Here is a 17,705-nt window from a genome sequence, read left to right as displayed (position 1 = left end):
TTCAGCAGGCATACTGGTTTTGGTATCAAAGACAAAGATGGCATTTGAAGGCAACTGGATTTGGGGATCTGTGATGTGCTCACTGCTTGCTTCTGAAGTATGAACAGTAGGCTATGGAGTGATGAAAAGAGGGGGGCTATATACCACTCCCAGAAGCAAGGAGTGTCCCTGTGGGTTTGGGAAAGGAATCAGTCCTGGGAGCATATTGTCTGAGAGTTGCGGGGAACAGAATGGGAGATGGGTCCAGGAGAAGGCAGTTAGAACAGGCAAGGGGCTGAAAGCATGAGTGCAGAGCTGATAAGGCTGGTGGAAGGAGAGGCAGTGGCTGCTGGAGCCATGCTATCTTCTCTTGTCCACTTACTACTCAACACTGGACTCTAGAGACAAGTGGAGAAACAGTGATGGGGTCCCAGCTGCTGGAGAGTTCCTATGCTGGTCTGTCCAGAGCTTGCAGTTCTTTATCCAGAATAAGCCAAGACCACTTCAATCTGCCAAAACCCTTTTCCTACTGAGAGAATAGTGGAGAAGCTGCTGATTAATGCTTACACATGTGTCTTATTCTGGTGGTTCCTCCAGCTGTCCATAGATTCACGATCTTTGGATTCCAGTTTCCACTTGTGTGTTTTCCAGATGAGCCCCTATTAATTTTTAGTCTGTAGGGTGTTGTCCTGTATTTTTGCCTTTCATACTTTTCTGCTTTGCAGCTGGTCATATTTTGAGTTGGTTACAACAATAATTTACCCAGCAATCATAAAACTTCTGTCAACAGTAGTTTATTCTCTAAAGAGAGGAAACCTAAATGGCTTTGATGCCATGTAGGTTATCACTGAAGAGACTGAGGTTTGCAAGTGGCTTGTGTCTGAAGTTCAAGCCTACTGTGAGCTAGAGCCTAGTATTAACTTCCATCTGCCTTCTGTGGTTTTAACATCACTCAGATTTGCAGCCCTTTGCCTTCCATTTCCATCTTCCTGTTTCACCCCCTGTTCCTCTGCAGCAGCGTATCTTCCAGGATGCATTACACAGGAACACGTTCCTAGTTTGAGGATTACTGCTGGACACTGAAGTCCTGCAGCAGTCTCACAAGGAAATTATGATTTTATGTGATGGGGGACTCGCCTGAAACTGTGATTGTGATTCTGCTTTCTGTGCCTCATGTTTACTTGTGTTGTATTGGTGCAAATGAAATAGCAACGAGCTTGTGGATTTAGTGCTGTGTTTGTATGTAGGTGCATTTAAAAATTTAGAGAAAAAAAACTTCAAATTTTGAAATTTGTCTCTTCTCTCCCTTCCTACATAAGACAAGTATGGCTTTAAAGTTATCTAGTTTAGGTAAATGATCCATTACATAAAGTGTCTGTCTCAAAAAATATACATCCTATCTTCACATTGTGCTAAAACATGTTCATGAAGTCTAGAAGTGGAATAAAAATTGTAGGTTTTCATTGCTTGTAAGCTTACATAATTGGTATGCTCTCTGCCCCCCATTTTAATTGAGGAATATATAAATGACTTGAATGGAAAATTACAAAAAAAATAATAAAAATCTTTGAACACAGTTATTTGCAGTGTAAGTCTATTATCTGGCTTTATTCTTTAATGTGCATTAGCAGATCTTTTCCTGCAAAACAAAGGATGACCTAAGGTATGGAATGAAATGATGTAGAGGATCTATCTTGAAAGTAACATATTTAATGTAATTTTCATTTCTTTTATCACCCCACATTGTCATGTAACAAGACTGGCCACACATACACTATAAGAAGTGGTAAAGCTCACTCTTGTGGTATAGTAGGAGAAGTGCAGAAGCAGCAGCCCTTTATTCTTCAGTGCTTTTTGTTTGCACATAAACATTAGAAGTGACCCTTAAACATACTGCTTTCTGTAGATGGATCCTTGATACTTTCATTCTTCTCTTGGTAAACACGGTTTCTTTTGTTCTATTTTTCTTTCTGTGGTCTAAGGAACTTTACATAATTGATGCAGTGCACGGTCAGGCTGCTGGACATGTATTGATGCTCACAGCACCACTAACCAAAGCTGCTTTACTAAAACTCACTGGTTTTTCATCAATCATGAAGTTACGAATGCAGCCAATGAAAGAGTTGCGTGTAGTCAGGCTGGATGTTAGCAGAGACTCTGGAAGAAGCAGATTTAGATAAAAAAAAGAAAAAATTAGAGCTCATGATGACCAAAATAATCAGTTTGGTGGCAGAATCTGTAATGGAATGTGAGTCCCCTCATTTGCAGTTCAGTGGTCTATTCTGAAGCCCATGCTGTAGTACATTCTACATACGGGCGAGCCTGCAAATAAAACTGAAGTAAGTCCAAATTGTACAGGAAAGTTTAGTAAAACACTGGAGTAGACAGCTTTTGGAAGAGTCAGAATATATGAAAAATGGTTTTGTTCCCCTTAAAAGCTTGTGTGGATGAAAGAAAAGTTGGTGTCTCCAGTCTAGTCTGTATTTGTGATAAGAATCTGCCATGTGTTTTTCTTTCTTTTCAATTTGCTACTAACTGCAGCTCTGCTGAGTCTTCTGTGGGTCTTTTAAAATGTCTGGCCTACTGCCAGTCTCCTAGAGACCATTAGAGCAAATATGGGGAGTTATCTACGTTTATGTAAAACTTTTGATACTACATAGTCAATAGAGACCTAATCTTGCATTTTTTGACAGCTGCATTTTCTTTTAAGTAACAGTAGATGAATCCCAGGGTGTGTGTTTGTAATTTCTTTTAACATTACGTGTATTGTCACCTGTGTCTGATTTAATCATAGAATCATAGAATGGTTTGGGTTGGAAGGGACCTTAAAGATCATCTAGTTCCAACCCCCCTGCCATCAGCAGGGACACCTTCCACTAGACCAGGTTGCTCAAAGCCTCATCCAGCCTGGCCTTGAACACTTCCAGGGAGGGGGCAGCCACAACTTCTCTGGGCAACCTGTTCCAGTGTCTGACCACCCTCACAGTGAAGAGCTTCTTCCCTAATATCTAATCTAAACCTTCCCTCTTCCAGTTTAAAGCCATTTCCCCTTGTTTTGTCATTAACTGCCTTTATGAAAAGTCCTTCCCCAGCTTTCTTGTAGGCCCCTTCAATTTGTTAGTTTGCCTTTAGTTTACTATATTTACATGGCATTAGTTAGTATTTTATCTTATTTCTTGTCGTGATGTTCATTGACAGATTTTTCTGTGCCAGAGTGATAATAGCATTGTAGAGCCAATGTATGGCATTGCTTTAGTATTCTATAATTAATGTAGAAATGGAAGGCTCTATTATGAAGCAGAACAGCATTTGCAATTACCACTTTATATTACCTCTCTGGGAAGAGTTCTGTCCTAATAAAATTCCTGTTTGGATTTAAAGAGTGAACAGGCATCTGCACATAGATTTTATTATTCCCTTTAGGTTCATTTTTCCTCCTGGTAGTGTGGGATGGATGAAAACATCACTCACTCAAGCCCCTAATCCAAGATAAGCAATATAATAAATTTTGTAGTTAGAGCAGTTCGTGATTGACGTGCAAGGCACAGCGAAATAATGCTGCACTTGTTCAATGAGAAATGTATAGGAGATGACTTAAAAATTTAATCACGTAGTGTTGATTACAGTTTGCATATGAACCCCAACAGACTCTCTCTGTCTGTTGAATAAGGGAAGTAAATGTAGTAATCTTGGCCCACGCTGCACAGATGGTCTGTGAGTCACAAATTCACATTAGCAGACATCTGTGCAATAGAAATCACTAGTCAGAAAAAGAATCTTCATGTTTTGTTTTGTGTTCAAAGATGTCATGGCTTGAAGAAGAGGAAAGAGGCTTACCAGCAACAAAACCTTGAGACTCCAGTTACAGTGACAGTGAGTTTCCAATCTCATAAATATAAGTAACTTCTTAAAAAAACAGTAAGCCCATACTTGAAAGTAAATTGGAAAAAAAGCAGTTTTTTTTTTCCTAGCTAGCTGATTTCTCTAGTGAGTCCATACCTGACCTTCCAGCTACTGTGAATGCTTTAATTTCAGTGGAGCAGCACTTTTTTCTTTGAGAACTCGGGGCAGAATACTACTGATCAGCTTGAGCCTTTTAATTTTACCGGGTTGTTTCACATGAGGTGTGTTTTTTTTTTTTTTTTTTTTTTTTTTTTTTGTAATGAAAAGCAAGCCTTTGTGCTTCCTCTGGAAACCATGTTGAAATTTGAGAATGATATACCAGAAAGCTGCCAAAAACTTACCTGGTACACCTCCAATAAACACTGGCTCCCTGTGGTCAATTGCCTTTGGATTTAGTGGCCCTACCACATGGTTGACTTCAGAGTCTACATCCAGCTGCACCACGTTAGCATCTCTAATAACTGAAAGGAGAACGAACAGGGATCAAAAGGATTGTAAAAAGTAGCATGTGAGTTTTCTGTGACAGACAAGGAGTTACCTGTTTGATCTGAGTAGTTTGATTTAGTGTTTGCTAGACTGGATGTGAGCCATCACTGCCAGTGACAGTATGTGGGCAGATTCTGGCACAGAGCCGGGCCAATGGAAGATACAGTGTGGGAGCAAGGGTGCTTTTGAGTGGGACTCTTGATTGCTGGCAGCTGTATTTAGGCTGCAGGGTATGAGCATACAATGGCATGTGGCTCAGTAAGACTATTTGCCAACTCATTCCCAAGAGGGGATGTACTAGAATGCAGTGAGGTTTCCTCCTTGCTTGTGCACTTGGGTTTCCTTCAAAAGGAAACCAGAATGCATGAGGGAAGGGTGCATACTCGGAACTCTTCTGGATGTGGCACTAGATGACATCCCAAGTGAGCATCTAGACAGGTGGGTAAGGGAGTTCAGGGTACCTGAGGTTTAGAAATACTTTTTTGATTTTCACACCCAGGAAAGAAGGGTGGCTGTCTGGCACAGGGGCAAAATCCTGACTGTAGACATCTCTCTGAGGCAGGGGCTTCCCAGATCTGTCCTGCTATTTGACCTTTAAGGGCAGCATATACTTGTGCCTATTGCATTCTACAAACTTATTTAACCTCTAGCTGGGAAAAGAATAATATAATCTGGTATATGACTCAGGAGAGGCTGCCAGCATTTCATCTAGGCTGTCCTGTGGTCTTTGAACAAGGAACTTCCATCTTTGCTTGTTTTTTGTAGGAACTTATGCTTGTCCTCCCAGGAAGCTCTACAGTTCCTATATCTGAGGGAGGAATACAACAGTGTCTCTCACACAAAATTGCATCTTCAGAGGTGGAAGGGAAGAATGGAAAATGTGACTGTATTCCCAGTGCGCTAGCCCATGGAGATGGATATCTGGGGATGGAGAACTGGGCTCTGCCACCTTACTTAAGGGATGATTGTATTTTACTGACCTGCAATTCGGTGCCATCTGCCGTCACAGAGGCTCTGTTTCAGTGTCACTGAAGTTGAAAAATCCCTGATTCCATTATTCAGTTTCACAGTAACCTGGAGGAAAATAACATAGTCATCACTGTAAACCCCATCCTGTTCTCTTTTTTCCTTCTGTGGTAATAATGCTGCATTCCCCACTTGAAAGAAAAACATTGTTTCCTTAAATTCTTTAAAATAAAGTGCATTTCTAATTCACAAGTTGGTTTTTTTGTTTTGTTTTGGGTTTTTTTAGATTCAAGAGTTCTGCAACATTTCTGGTTTGAACTCAAGGAAGAATTCAAAAAAAGATGAAAAAAACCCCAGCTAATTTAACTTTCTAGTACTGCTACTCTATAATAAAGATGAAAAAAACCCCAGCTAATTTAACTTAAATTTTCTAGTACTGCTACTCTATAAATTCCTGTGTGGTAAATTAGTGTTTAGAGGCATCAGATGATGTTTTGGCATCTTTTTAGCCACTTAATAAGGAAAACAGCCATAAAAAACACAAGTATAAACAAACAGACAAGATATGAGAAAGGAATAGTTAGGGAACTTAAGAATTACTTTTAAGTTATTTGTTCAAGTTTACCAGGAAGTCTCTGGCAGAGCTAGAAAGTGAACCTAATCCTGAATTTTGCACCTCTGCTTTAGTTAACAGGATTAATATTGTTCTGCATGGAAATGCCAAAGCAGCAGCAGAGCAGTGCTGTGTCCCTGTTGCAGGGCATAAAATTCCTAGTGGTGGTTGCTGGAGAACTCCAGACTGGGCTCCAGACACTAGGCCCAGTCACTCAGGCTTTTCAAATGTCTAAGTTGTCCCTGATAATGCTGACACTGTTGACTGAAAATGTTGCAAGGAAACAATTTATATTTAATTTTAGATAATCCCTGTTTCAATATACTTGTAACTAAGAAATTTTTAAACTTTTTTGCACAAGGGCACCAGCAAACAAAAATGAAATGATCCTCATGTTCTCTTTCATCCACCCTTGGACAAAATATATAGGAGCTATTAAAGGAAATGCAGAATCATGAGAGAAAGTGGCTCCTTAATAAATCACATAGACAAGCTGTGCTGATAGACAGAGATGCGTACATTTCAAAAATGAATTAAAAGTGCTGATTGTTCTTGTCCGTCCAGCAAAAATGCTTTCACAAAACAGGTCTCTGGTAATGCATTCAAAGAGAGCAGACAGTTAATGGTAAAAAACACAGATGCTTACTAAGAGAAGGCAACTGGTGTACCTATTGCAGTGACAAGCAGGGAAGAGCTGCTTTTCCAGGTTGAATTTTGTTTACCAATTGCATGTACATTATACAGGAAGTGAGGTTTGAAGCAGTATCTTTTGTTAGACCAACTGATGCCGTTGGAAAACTAGACAAGTTTCTGGAGATGAAAACCCTCCATCAGATCTTTACATAAGAAGTACGAGGCTGGACCAGTTGTATACAGATGGAACCTTTAAGCATGGTGTGATGCAACGTGCTTTAAGAAGTTCTTTGTTGATTCACCAAGAATTAGCTACAGCTGTTAAGAATGGGCTTCATCTTATCTAATCAGCTATCAAAAGTTAGGTGCCTAACTGAAGCACCTGTTCTCTCTGTAGTCAATACAGAAAAATATTCTCTGAATGACAGCTCATTTATAACCTATATTGGACACTTGCTTTAGGATAGAATGAATCACCGTGTTAAACAGTCCACTCAGTCTCTTCTGTAGGTTCCTGTCTTGTAAGAGAGGCCATAGCATGTTTCCTCAGGTGTTGCATTTCTAACTGAGGTACAGCCAGCCTCACTTAATACCCTTCCATTTTGGTTGACAGTTAGATACTGGGGAGTTTATTGCAGTGGTTGAAGAATATCCACACTGCCTAGTCTCTTGACTATGCCCTGAGTTTCTTTTCTGCAAAAAGGATTTTTTTTTTCCCCCTGCTTTAAACCTTTGCTTGTTTTGTCCACTTAGACCGCTACTTATTTCAGTATGTATGCAACATGTAGCATGAAGGGATCCAGATTTTGGCAATGAACATAATAAAAAAAAAATAGCAACAGCAACAACTGTCTGGTAAGTTCATTTCAAGCCTCTCTCATTCAATTGACAGCCTTGCAAAAATCCAGAGGCTCTAGAAACCAGATCAACAGACAATCAGAACTTTCCCTCACTCTCTCCTTCACACACATGTATGTTAAAGCAAGAAGAGACTGACTGCAACTCAGACTTGTTTTTTAATAAACAAGAAATAAAAATTCATCAACAGTTACCTTGCTTGTAACTGTTATGCATTTTTCATGTGTGAATGAAAGAGCAGCACCAAAGAGTCAGTGCTCTTGCTTCTTTTGAACTGCTCATTAAATATTTATAGTTGGTATCGGTAAAATGATCTGATTTTGTCTTAGATGTTATTTTTTGTATTTTAAAGGAAATATATGGGATGCTGTGATAGTCTAATCTAAGCAGTTAATATATTTAGGAAAGAAATAAGAATCAATTAATGGCAGACTTGTAAGACAAAAGCTGCATATAGCAGAGCCCGAATAGGTACGAGAGGAACTGGTCAAAGCAGTGGAGGAAATGCGACCTTCATTGTACCTGTCCATTTCTCATGTGCATATTCAAGTACTCTCCATGCACGCTGTGACCATGCAGTAGGATTCCTGAGCTGCTTCGGGGACGTATTTCAAAAACAACTTCAAATTTCAGGCCTAAACTGAAGGATTCATCTGTGAGGGGGGAAAAAAAACCAAACCAACATTCTTTTTGTATTGAGTTAGTGATGAAATTGGACAATGTACTCAAAGTCTAAAGGGAAATTCAATGCCCCAGGGTGGAACTTATTTATCCTGTCTTTAAAACTATTGGAACATATGCCAGTACACATATGTGAAGGATGGCGTGGTGTGCAGTAAATGACCCATCTCAAATTTTGGTTTGATTATGTTTGCTTGAAGTACTAATCAAGGTTTCTTTATTTTTCTCATTATTTACAAAAATGTGTTTTGATTAAAAATATTTCTTAGCAATGAAATGGATAGCAGAAAGTAAATTATCTGGCTTTTTTTGGCAGTTTCTTATTGTGCAATTTGCTAGACATTCAGCAGTCTTTATACAGTGAGTGGGAGTTCACTTGAGCTTTGATGATTCAGTAAAGAAACCCCCTTTTTCAATTTGGTGGCAGGCCAGGGAGCGAATTAGAAGCACTGTCTAATTCCTCTTGATATTGCCAATGAATAGAGCTGTGCAGTTTCTGTTCCTGTGCAGATCAGAGCCTATGAGACCAAAAACCCCTCATAAAACACTTCCTGGAACACAGCAGGCTTAAATGACAGGAAAGATGTGTTCTGTCATGCTGTTCATCATCAAGACATGCAGAAAGCCTTTCCTTAGGATTTTTTAATGACATGTTGTTTTATTAGTTAAAAACTAAGGGATGACCATTTGCTGGTGTACGTGGTCTTAGCTACATTGACTTCTGCATGCCTGTGATAATTTTTAACGTATTATAATCTGCTCCCTTGTGAAATTATTCTAATTATTTGAAATACATACATGCATACATACAGATGTATTCATGTAACGACTTGTTGAGTTTCATGGTGACATTGTGACCTGTCAACATCAGCTGCTTACCACAATAATGATCTGTACCTAATAAACCTTACAGCTCACAGCCTCAGAAATTATTACACCTTGTAGTGAAATATGCCATTCTGAAGCACAATGAATAGTAATGTATTACCAAGGACGACATATCCTCCTTCTGATGAAAAGTAGGTTCCTGCTTCTGATGGGCCTTCAAAGCAAGGTGTTACACTAAATGTCTGTGAAGCTGAAGTAACTGATCTTCCGTTGAGTTGTAAATTGCTGAGGCAACCACTAAAACTGTAGACAGAGTTAATCTGAGTGGGAAAAAAAAAAAAAAAAAAAAAAAGATTAGTAGTTATTAGTAGTTAAACAGCTTTGTGGAAGGAAATAAACTTTTCTGTCCTTATTTGTACTTGTTTATGAGCTGTAAGGCTGTGATTGTCTGGTGCGTCAGTTTTGAATTAAAAAACAGAGAATAGAAGCAGTACAGATGCTTTTTGTAGCCTCTCATGTCTCTCTGATGACTTCAAGATAACTTCAGCTTGTGTTGTTTCTTGAACAATCCTTACTGAACTAGGAGGAGAAACAAATCACAACTATAGCAAGGTAGTGTTAGACATACCTCATACCCTCAAAATAAGGCAGAGGTCTACTTTTTCTGGGTAGTGTACCTATCTTGTTATGCACATAACACTAAAGATTACCTTGAAGGAGACTTAGTTATGTTTATTTTTGCTTTAACACTCCTTTCCATATACTTTAGTATCAAGATGTAGAGCAGAATCATGACTTCTAGATACTCTCTTAAAACAGAGATACTAAGACAACACTAAAATCTCCCAGAAAACCATCTATAACTGAGATGTCAGGGTGCAACTGATCTCACCTAACTTTACCTGTCTCATCTAAGCTTAGATGTGAGTAGGAAATATCTCTCTGTTCCTCAGAGACCACTGGCTTTCCTTTTGCTACTGCAGTCTATGGAAGCCTAGCCCAGCTACTGCCAGCCCAGCACTGCGGGAGCTTTGCTATCCATTTGAACTGAGCTGTCTGCTCCTCAGCATGCTGAGGATTCAGATCATAATGTGCTTTTGCCTGAACTCATTCCTACAGTCAGCTTTTGCATTAGTTGTACACAGAGCTGTGGGATGATGTAATGGATGTCTGCTTTACCTGGATATTTTTTACAGCTTTTCCTGGAGCTACACCCCCAATATAGAGTGGTTCACTGACTTGCCAGGTATTAGCATTATCGCTGAAAGGTTCTTCCAGTACTCGGAGACCATCAATTATCAAGCGACCAATATTTTTGCCTCTAATAAATATCACCTAGAAAGGGAGGAAAAAAATTTGGAAGATTACTTTCATCTGCTGAGGGAACACTCCTGTCCAGTGGAAGAAAATTAGAAGTTTGAGAAGAAAAGCTTGTGAGTGATATTCAACAAACTTGTTTTATTAAATGATTAAAGCCAGTATTCTTTGCTGAACGACTCTCTCTTTTCACGTTCATGTAAAGGCTAGATAGTAAAACTGCTGTCTTTCTTCCATTTTGGTATACAAGACAGAGGTAATCAAGGTGTCACAAGGTCTACTGAGATCCGCCCCTCATATTTGCGTATGTGATTCATTGCTATCACTGTTAGCATTTTCATGGCTTTTGCCAGTTTTCTGGTCTGGATTCATCCAGCCTACTTTAAACACTTAAATGCCCAAGATAGGAGCTTAGTAACTGTAGACTTACTCTGTAGACAGTGAGGAGAGGGGGAAATTCAGAGGGAAATTCACCTGGACCCCTAAAATTGTCTTTTTATTTTCATAGACTACGGAGGGAGCCTGAGATAGCTGGGCTCCTTGCTTAGGCATGTTAAAGAAATCTGCTGAACAAAATTATCCTAACTATTTTAAGTCTTTCCTAGCTAATTTAAGTCTTAATCGCCTCACTGTTCTGCTTCTTTCTGTCACTTCTGTTCAGCTGTTAGTGTTGGGAATTTCTGGATTTTTGTAGCTGATTCACTTTCCTGTCCCTAGTTAATGACTTCATAAAATGTCACATTGAAGATTTAAAAATATTGGCAGAAGTTTTTCAACATATAGGTATGGTTATGAATACATGAATGAAAAATCCCTGGGCAGTCACATCAGCAGTGACTTTACTGCAGCCTTTATAGCATGTGCCATCATAATTATTGCTTTCTTTTACTTACATTGTGCCAAAGGCCATCATTGTATTTCTCTTGGCTCTTAATCCGTATTTTCTGATGACCAGCATTAAACATAAAAATGAGTCGGCCATGAGCAACAAAAAGGGCCATGAAGTTGGTCTCTTTTTGATCCGAGATGTAGAAAATCATTCCATGAGATGAGTGAGTTTTCAGACTGATAGAGAACTGAGCTCTGGCACATAAAAACACAATATTAAGATTAGAGCAGACATAATTGACTTAAATAAAACTGCAAGCAGAAGAAGACTGAGGTTTTCCTCTCATCCAAAGGAATATACATCTCCTTTATGGAAGTGGTGTTTCTGAGAAATATTCTGTACTGGTTTTTGGAGTAGGAGTCAAAGTTTGAGAAGAAGCTGCCTTGCAAGAATCTTGTTTTTAAAAAAATAAAATATCTGGAGTGAATAAAATCAATATAAACCACTAATAACTGATACTATATACACTACATTTCCATTCATGTTGAACAGCAGTTTGGGGGACTTTTTAACTGTGGGTGGAGGCCTGACAGTTCACAAATCTTTAATGTTATTCCAGACTCACTGCTAAGCTTCTCCTTCCTTGTAGTTCCTTGTGAAGTCCAAGACAACATGGCAAGTTATACCGACTTGGTTTGACACTGTGAACAATTAAGATTTCTTGAGTGATTGATATTATTACTTTGGGTCTAAAAAATGGCAAAACTGTACTGGTGCAGGACAGTGCCAGGACTGATTAGTCCTACTTCTCATGTCAGGTGACTAGCCTAGCTTCCATTCTTCATATTGTCTATACGTTTCCCATTGCATGTGTGTGTACATTCTACATACACTCAGGCCCTTGCCAATATTGCTTGTTTTAAAACATCACAAGTCATTGTTTTTTTTAAATGCATACTGCAATGATGAAGCTGTAATAACAGTTGCAAAACAAATATGTCTTGTAGGGATAAAGAGACATATTAGAGTTTGGGATTTCCTTCTTCATATGGGCACCATCAGGACTACCCTAAATAAAACACTACTGAATTAAAATTAATGTAATGCTTTTTTTATTTAAGTCAGGAAATAACACTCTTTTCTGAGTTAGTGGTCTGGTATGCTTCCAGGAAGTGCTGTGTTGTTGAATTTATAGTCTTTCATGGAAAGTATTAAACCAGATTCCTTTGTTGGTCATAACATACCATATGGCACATTCTGTGGAAGCCTGAGAATTAAATGTACATGATATTTGGATTCATTATTAATTACTTGAATTTCCATTATGGCTTCAATTGGACATGGTTTTCATAGCTTTATGTCCTACTGCACTGTGTAGATTCCTAACAGCAGACAAGGTCCACTCAACACGTAACTGCTGCATTTCTTGGTGAACTGTTGTTTTATTTTCCAGCTCTGCTCTAATGCCATTGCTTCTTGCGTAAAGAGATCAAAGGTGCATTGCTTGTATAGAGCTAACATCCTCAAAGTCTTCATACAAATGGACAAAGATACACATTTTGTTAATATACAGTCATAGAATACCAAGTTGGAAGGGATCTCTAGGGTCATCTGGTGCAACCTTTCATGGCAAAAGTACGGCTTTGGGATCCTTCTGAGTATGCTGAAGGTTAGTACTAAGACAATGAATATGAACACTCCACAAGAGGGATGTAACTGGAAACACATTCTATTTATTACTTTTACTCAACTGAAACACCTTTTAATATATCCTAACAACGTGCTCTGTACAAAAATTGGCCCAAGATATATATATATTTTTTATTTCTAAAATCCCTTTACCTTTCACTGAAGTCCTTTGGTATGTGATCAAATTCTTGCCGGCTGTTTGCTGTTCCTCCAAACTGATATGCATGTTCAGTTGCCTTGGGATTAATGGGTAAGTGGCACTGAGGGTCTCTTTGCATATTCACTTCTTGATACAGTTTTTTGAGGCCAGTTGAAGGCTGTGAAATCTTGTCTTTATCTCTTCCCACCTTCATAGAAAGAGAACCATTAACCATAAATTTTAACTAAGATTGTACATAATAAAATAACAGTATCATTTATATCTAAGCTAGTAATATATTTTTTTTCCTTAAAAAAATACCAGGAATGTTTCTGAGTCATATTTTCCCTGAACAGATCTACTATAGATGCTGATTTAGGGCAGAAGAAGGGTTAAACAGAATACTTGTGTCGCTAACATAATTACAATTAAATTCTCTTGCAGTTTTCCTAATTGAATCTCTTCCTTTCTGCTTTTGATGGTATCAGCTGCATAGGCATAAGAGGACATGCTTGGTCTAAAAGTTCTGCATGCTAGAAGAATAAGGTTTTTTTTCACATTTATATTAATGTATGCTAATTGTGCACAGTAGAAAGAGAGACACAGGGGTAGCTGAGAACAGAAGCAAGCTTATTGCCTTTAGGATATAGAAGAAATCAAGGAGGCTTGTTTCTGCAATACTTTAAGATGTCATAAATTTTACTTTACAGTTCTAGTAAGAGAGAATGATGCAAATGTAGGCCAGATAGGTTGGGTCAGGGCAGTCATTTGCAGTGATGGAATATTTAAAGGAATAGAATCCTTTCCCCCATGTATCTGAACTGTTCTTCATGTGTAACATTTTGGATCCATGGTTTGGAGAATTCCCTGTCATGCCACAGTATGTATTAACTTTGGAAAATTCTAGGGTGGTACTGAGGCAATTTGTAGCAAACCTTTTTATTACGATTTCCTTTGGCTTTTGATGAGTTTTTTCCTTTCTTATGGAGAAGAGCAACTGGAGGAGATTCAACAGGGCATCCATACAAAGAAGCCTGAACTTTCTCAGAGTACTGCTGGAAATCTTCCACTTCAACCTCTCTATCCAACCTGTTTTTCAAAGAGGGGATGACAAGAACAGCTTTTTTGCAAGTGTTGGAATTGTCTTAATAAAAATCACAGAATTTTACTTTTATAGTTTAAATGATGTTTGGATGGGTTGTTTTTCATTCTTGGATCATCTATAAAAGTACAGATTTTTCAGTCAATGTTTGGGTAGTACAGGCAGCCTATACTACCTCTGCCTGTTGTATCCATGCTTGCCTAAACAGAGAGTCTAAATCTGCAGCATCAAATTCCCTTTAAAGTCTTCTATATCAAAACATTTTATAAAGCGATTAAGATCAATAAATTCTGACTATTTTCACATGACCAAACTCCTAACTTCTCCAGATTCTGTGAGATGCCTTAATATAATTTTGTTTCAAAGGCAGAGCTGAAAGCTACATAATATAAATGTAAATTACAGCTATGCAAATTATAGATTGCACCAGCAGCATTAACAGGTGCAGTACTGAAGGCTGATTTACATCGAATTATTGCCACTTTAACAATATCTTAACCTAGGAGGTCTGTGCCGACAGGTTCTGTGGCAAATAAGGTAAGGAACTTATTCACACGTACTCTCTAACCTCAAAAAATGAGAGAGAGATTTTTATTGTGAGAATAAATCAGTTGTCTTGGGCTACTATCCGAGCTGTCAGGTAGTGACTGCCTGGTAATGCGTTTGGGAGGATGCTACGCACCTAGTGAAGTAAGCATTGCTTATGCACCCAGTGAAGTTGGCTTGCTGCGTTTTGAGAGGAGAGCCGCCAAAATAAAACTTCTTGATGCTGTCCGGGCTTTTCCCTGCTCTGTCCTTCACTGAGTTCTTCTTGCTTTGTTTCTTGTCGTCAACAGTCAGCTCATATCTGCAAAGGCAAAATATCCATTCTGTAGGCTAGTTTTGGAAAAGTCAATGCAGGTGGTTAGACAGGGTATTTATTATGTGCATCCCGAATGCTCCATGCTGTGTATATATCACTGAATGGTAGTGCTCATAGTCATGAGAAGACCTTCTCACTTCCAGCTGTGTGACAAGCACCAACGCAATTGACCCACTGGCAAAGTTGAGTTCAGAGGCCCATGGATTTCATAATATACTGGAGTTAATTGTGGAGTCCAAAAAAATACAGTCCATTCACTGAAGACATATAAACTAAGGGATTGCTAATAAATGGATGGAGCCACCATTTGGGTAAAACAAGATCTAAACACAGGCTAATCTTTCTTCTTTATGCCCCTATCCCTTTTTCCTTCTCTTTTACTGTACACAGTACATTGATGTTTGAGGTTATACAATGTTTTTTACCTAATCTCATTAATTGCTGTAGAAGTCAGGAAGAATTCTGTTGCTTTAATAAACTGAGTATAACTGAAGCATCAGCCACTGATTTTGTCTGGCAAGTTCAGAATTCAGAACACTCAAGGAAACATGACAGTCCCTAATGCTGTTCCAAGGCACCTTTTTGCACCTTCAGCTTTTCAAACTATGTTTCTTGGATGTCAGAAGTCATAGGTACAAACCTCCATTTCCATTAGAAAACTGAAAATGACCTGGTTGTATCTGCATAGGCAAGATCCTTGAAGAAAGATGCTTTGATTATTTGACCTTATAAGAAAATTTTAATAATAGAAATCAACAGTAAAATATACCAATAAAACAATGCATATAGAGAGATTTATTCCCTACTGCTGTATTTGGTTTTACATTTGTGTGTGTCAGTGCTAAAAAATATTTTTAACATGTTCTACTATATATAACCAAAATTAATCCTTTTTCTGAAGATGACTCAATTACTTCAGGGTCAATTTGGGATTGCTTTAACAAACCACATCAATTCTGCTGAAAAATGAATCTTATGCTAGTTTTATATTAAACTGCTTTCATACCTGAGGACAAAAAAAGGACTAAGCTTTTAGAATTGTTATTATATATATATTTTTTTAACTAAAAATTCCCAGCATCTTGTGCTTAGGCCAGGCTTGACAGTTTTCAGTCACATAGATTTTTGGCTTTGTATTTTTTTAACTGATTCAGTTAAAAATATCACTTAAAAAACCCCACATAAACATCACTTTGAAAGTGAATATAAAATAATGACGTGCTTTACAAGAAATATTTATATTCTAAAGGTAGCGTATAAGAGGTGCTGCAAAGCTTTACCTTTCTGGGGTGACAGAAGTAATGATGAAGTGGGTTTTTCCATCATTGTAATTTCGGTCTGGTGATTGAATTTTGATTCCACTTGCATTTAAAACCACAGCACCTCTGTCCATAGAGATGGATAATACATCTGACTGGGATACAGACAAAAACATCTTCATAAGCAAGTGTAACACAGAAAAATTAACAGCTCTATGCATTTTGTTGTTTTACTTATTTTCCTTCCTGCTGTTTTTCCTGTTTGTGCTTTATTTGCAGAAAGGTACACTGAGAAGCAAAACAGGAGATGATCTCATTAGAATTGATATTCTTGCTGTTTTCTAAGCCTGAATTCTGGGAATTCTGCTGCTGATTATGTCTCATGTATCTGTCACATGAGCTCCTTCCAGTAGCAAGGATGTATGATGTTTACATTTCATTTGTGTTTCTGGTACCCCTGGTACTGTATAGAGCAGCTGTTACTGCAAGAGTCCTGCTGTCATAAGACCAATACATTTTTTTCTTTTCCTAATTCCCTCTGATCAGACCCATTCATTCACTCAAAATTATCTCAGAGGTAAGGTCTGCTGTCTGGGTCAGGCATACGGGATCACCATGGCACATAGCAGGAATACTGTCTGTGCCATTAGAGCAAGTACTGTCACTGCAGGCTGTTAGGAATCATCCCATCTCATTCTGTCAGGTGCTAAATAGCTGAACCTCCATTTGTTAAGTAGGGCACTTGGCACCTCATAGGATTAGAGCTTTTGAGTTAAACTAGAAAAGGTGTGAGTAAGGCCTTATTAATGCAAACCTTGTGGATAACTGACATGGTTACTGATTTCAATTTCAGGTGATACTCCAGGCTGCAAAATGTACCAGTCCAGGCGTGGTTATCTGTGTCACACATCCTTCCCTGCTGCACTGCTGATGATCTTCTGCAAGTATGGCAGAGCAGACATTTGGGGGTGGTTGCAGGTGTTCTTTCATCTGAGCTTGTGCTCTCTGCAGATGTCAGACTGAGCCTGCAGGATCTTGGAATTGCTCTGGCTCACACAACATTTTGGGAGTGCAAGTCCGTATTTCTGCCCATATCAGACCTCTGAGAAGGTGCTTAGAGCAGCCTGGGTTCCTGTAGCTGCAAGGAACCATTCTCAAGTGCAGCTTTTCCCAGTTGCACATGGAGATCTGAGTACCATCTGGGAATATAAGCAGCTTTCTGACTGATTTCTGTGAACTCAGCAATGCTCAAAATACCATCCCACTAATTCAGACAAACTTTGTATTCTCTTCTAGGGGATTGCCTCTGGATGGAATGTCAGGCCCTTATTATTTGTACTTTGGTAGCACCTACAGGTGCAAATAGGGATTGCAGTGCTGCTGAGCACAGCAAGATCCACTTCTGCCCTAAGGACTTCATTGAGCACAAATGGATGCATGTGAATTCTAGGCATATGATCAAATCCTCTTCTCAACATAAAAAAAGGTTTAAGCATTGCTGGTTTTCATCTGTAGATCAAATACGAACTGTGAAAATGAGGTCATCAGTGAATGTTTCTGT

General features: G+C 38.6%; 1 protein-coding gene across 1 annotated transcript in view; it reads right to left on the bottom strand.

The window, feature by feature from the left end:
- Positions 1–1,780: 1,780 nt before the first annotated feature.
- Positions 1,781–17,705, bottom strand: part of LAMA4 (laminin subunit alpha 4) — a 46,664-nt gene continuing 30,739 nt past the window's right edge. Inside the window, exons 20-30 of the mRNA XM_010175854.1 lie at positions 16,166–16,299; positions 14,706–14,870; positions 13,857–14,010; positions 12,936–13,129; positions 11,158–11,347; positions 10,127–10,282; positions 9,108–9,267; positions 7,961–8,091; positions 5,349–5,442; positions 4,224–4,343; positions 1,781–2,136 (exon numbers count right to left, since the gene is read on the bottom strand). Of these exons, the coding sequence (XP_010174156.1) occupies positions 1,991–2,136; positions 4,224–4,343; positions 5,349–5,442; positions 7,961–8,091; positions 9,108–9,267; positions 10,127–10,282; positions 11,158–11,347; positions 12,936–13,129; positions 13,857–14,010; positions 14,706–14,870; positions 16,166–16,299 (1,644 nt within the window). The 3' untranslated portion in view covers positions 1,781–1,990. The remainder of the gene's footprint in view (positions 2,137–4,223; positions 4,344–5,348; positions 5,443–7,960; positions 8,092–9,107; positions 9,268–10,126; positions 10,283–11,157; positions 11,348–12,935; positions 13,130–13,856; positions 14,011–14,705; positions 14,871–16,165; positions 16,300–17,705) is intronic.

This window comes from Antrostomus carolinensis, unplaced genomic scaffold (assembly GCF_000700745.2).
Source record: "Antrostomus carolinensis isolate BGI_N321 unplaced genomic scaffold, ASM70074v2 scaffold17939, whole genome shotgun sequence".
NCBI lineage: Eukaryota > Metazoa > Chordata > Aves > Caprimulgiformes > Caprimulgidae > Antrostomus > Antrostomus carolinensis.
Note: the sequence above shows the minus strand (reverse complement) of the source record. Positions and strands in the feature narration are given on the sequence as shown.